Here is a 2,500-nt window from a genome sequence, read left to right as displayed (position 1 = left end):
CACGCAGATACAGGCTTTGGTTATTCAGCGCCGAAGATGTTGTGAGGGCGTTGTGTAAACATCCCCGGGGACTTACGGTGGAAGGAACAAGGGCTGTTGTCTTGTAACACATTCTTAGCGACCCCGTGTATGTCAACGGGGGTAAGGAGGGAGATTGGAGCGGTAGGAAAGGGGGGATGAGGGTGTAAGGGTGAGGGAAATGCCGGCAGTGGAGAGAGAAGGTGGGGTTTTAGGTTACCTTTAAGAGTGAGGGTGAGGACGAGGGTGGTTGCTTGGAATACGTTGTGTGTTGACAAGACGGTTCGCGTTAATGCTGAAAGAGGATTTCACGCTGTGCAATAAGAGCAAGAAAGACACTTGGTAAAGACAAAGAGTGTTTACAAGTTTACATTGCTAATATCACGTTAGATATTGCGATGTGTCATCCTTCTGAAATTTCTTGCTATATGTCATGGGTAATCACTTACTAATGACATGGAGTGACATTTTTTCCACTAATCCGTCAATCCTTTCTTCCATTTCGATACAAACAATGGAAGAGCTCCCATATTCTCGACAATTAACGCAAATCACAGAACAGAAACTGAGTTTTAATATACATGTTAATAATCAACTTCCGTCATATCATAATTTATATATCCCTGCGCCTTTGATGATACTGATCAGGTACGTATTAAACAACAAACAAATGTTTTTCTTTGAGTTAATAATTATAATTTTACCTTCATATCGTGTTTAAAACGGATGTACCAAGTAGAATTAATAGTTAAACGTTTCTGAGGAAGATCTCTATCGGTTTCCGAGAAAAAAAGTAAAAAAGAAGAAGAAAAAAATATAAATTGATAATGATGAAAATGATTAAATAATCCTTTCCAGTCAGCTGAATTCAGATCTAGTTATCGTGCTTATGTGATAACTCCACTAAATCATCTCATCCGGAACATGATCCAAGGAGCTCATCTCCCCCCCCTCCCCCCTCTCCCCTCCCCCCTCCATCCCCCGACTCCCTTCCCCCAGCACTTCCTCTCTTCTGTTCTTCTCTCCCTCCTGTCACCACTCTTTCGCCTCTTCATTGTTTCGATTTCTCTCTCCTTCCTCATTTCTCTTCCCCCTTTTTTTTCTTACTAGCATTCTTCCCTTCTTCCCACTCTCGCTCCCCTCTTTTCCTCCCTCTTCTTTATGCTCCCTGCCTCTCAGTTCGTTCCTTCCCCGCTTCTTCTCCGTCCCTTTCCTCTTCCTCTCACTCTCACCTACCCTCTTCTATGCCTTCTACTCTTTTCATCTCCATTTTCTTTACTCTTTTTCTATTCTCTTCTTCTCTCTTTCCTCACCCTCTCCCTTTCCTCTTCCGCCCTCTACTACCTCCATTCTGCCTTCTGTCTTCCTCTCCCTATCTCCCATTTTTTTCTCTCTCCTCTCCCTCTCCTTCTATCTCCCTTTCCTCTTCCTCTTTATCCCACCTCCCCCTTCTTTTTCTCTCTTTCTCCCTAACCCTACTTACAATTTTCTCAATCGCCTCTCTCTCCTTCGCCACTCCCATGCCTTCTCTCTGTCCCTCCCCCTCCCCTTTCTACATTCTCCTTCTCATCTCTCTCCTTCCCTCACCTTCTCTCTTCCCCTCTCTCCCACCTCCCTCTTCCATGCCTTCTTGTCCCTTTCTCTATTCTCTCTCCCCCTCCTCTTTCATTCCTTCTTTTCTCTTGCTCTCCCCCTCCCCTCTTTCATTCCTTCTTTTCTCTTGCTCTCCCCCTCCTGAACTCAAATTCTAACTCTCCTCTCTCTCCTTCCCTTTCCTTTCTCCTTCTCCACCTCCCCTCTCTCTCTTTCTTCCTCTTTTTTTCCTCGCCTCTCTTTCCCCCCCTCCCCCATGCCTTATATTCTTTCTCTCGCTCTTCCTCCTTTCTTCATTCTCCTTCTCTTCTCACTCCTCCCCTTTTCACTTTCTCACTCTCTACCTTCCGTGTTCTATGTCTTCTCTCTTTCTCCCCCTCCCCTCCTCCATGCCTTATTTTCTTTCTCTTCCTCCGCCCCCTTTCCCCATTCTCCCCCTCCCCCATGCCTTATTTTCTTTCTCTCCCTCGCCCCCCTTTCCCCCATTCTCCCCCTCCCCCATGCCTTTATTTTCTCTCTCTCCCTCCGCCCCCTTTCCCCATTCTTCCCCTCCCCCCATGCCTTATTTTCTCTCTCCCTCCCCCCCTTTTCCCCATTCTCCCCTCCCCCCATGCCTTATTTTCTCTCTCCCTCCCCCCCTTGCCTCCTCGCATCGAGCAGGCGAGCGTTAACATTCCAGCGCGAGGAACGGCGCGGCGGCCGCAGCTTCCTCGGGCTTCGGTCGGTCGGGCTCCTCACCAGCTTACCTCGAGTGTCAGCTACATTCCCACACGTAGCACACCTGTCCCGGCCCGCCCTCATGCCCGGCCCTCACCTGCACGCCGGGCCACGTCCCCCCCCTCCTCCTCCTCCTCCTCCAGGCCCTCCTCAGACCTCACCTTGGGTTACA

At 48.7% G+C, this 2,500-nt stretch overlaps 1 protein-coding gene across 1 annotated transcript in view; it reads left to right on the top strand.

Moving 5' to 3' along the window:
• Window positions 1–2,410: 2,410 nt before the first annotated feature.
• LOC138863751 (uncharacterized) overlaps window positions 2,411–2,500 on the top strand; it is a 756-nt gene continuing 666 nt past the window's right edge. The window contains exon 1 of the mRNA XM_070128587.1: window positions 2,411–2,500. This exon is cut by the window's right edge and continues 666 nt beyond it. Within this exon, the coding sequence (XP_069984688.1) occupies window positions 2,411–2,500 (90 nt within the window).

This window comes from Penaeus vannamei, chromosome 13 (genome assembly GCF_042767895.1).
Source record: "Penaeus vannamei isolate JL-2024 chromosome 13, ASM4276789v1, whole genome shotgun sequence".
In the NCBI taxonomy this organism is placed as follows: Eukaryota; Metazoa; Arthropoda; class Malacostraca; order Decapoda; family Penaeidae; genus Penaeus; species Penaeus vannamei.
Note: the sequence above shows the minus strand (reverse complement) of the source record. Positions and strands in the feature narration are given on the sequence as shown.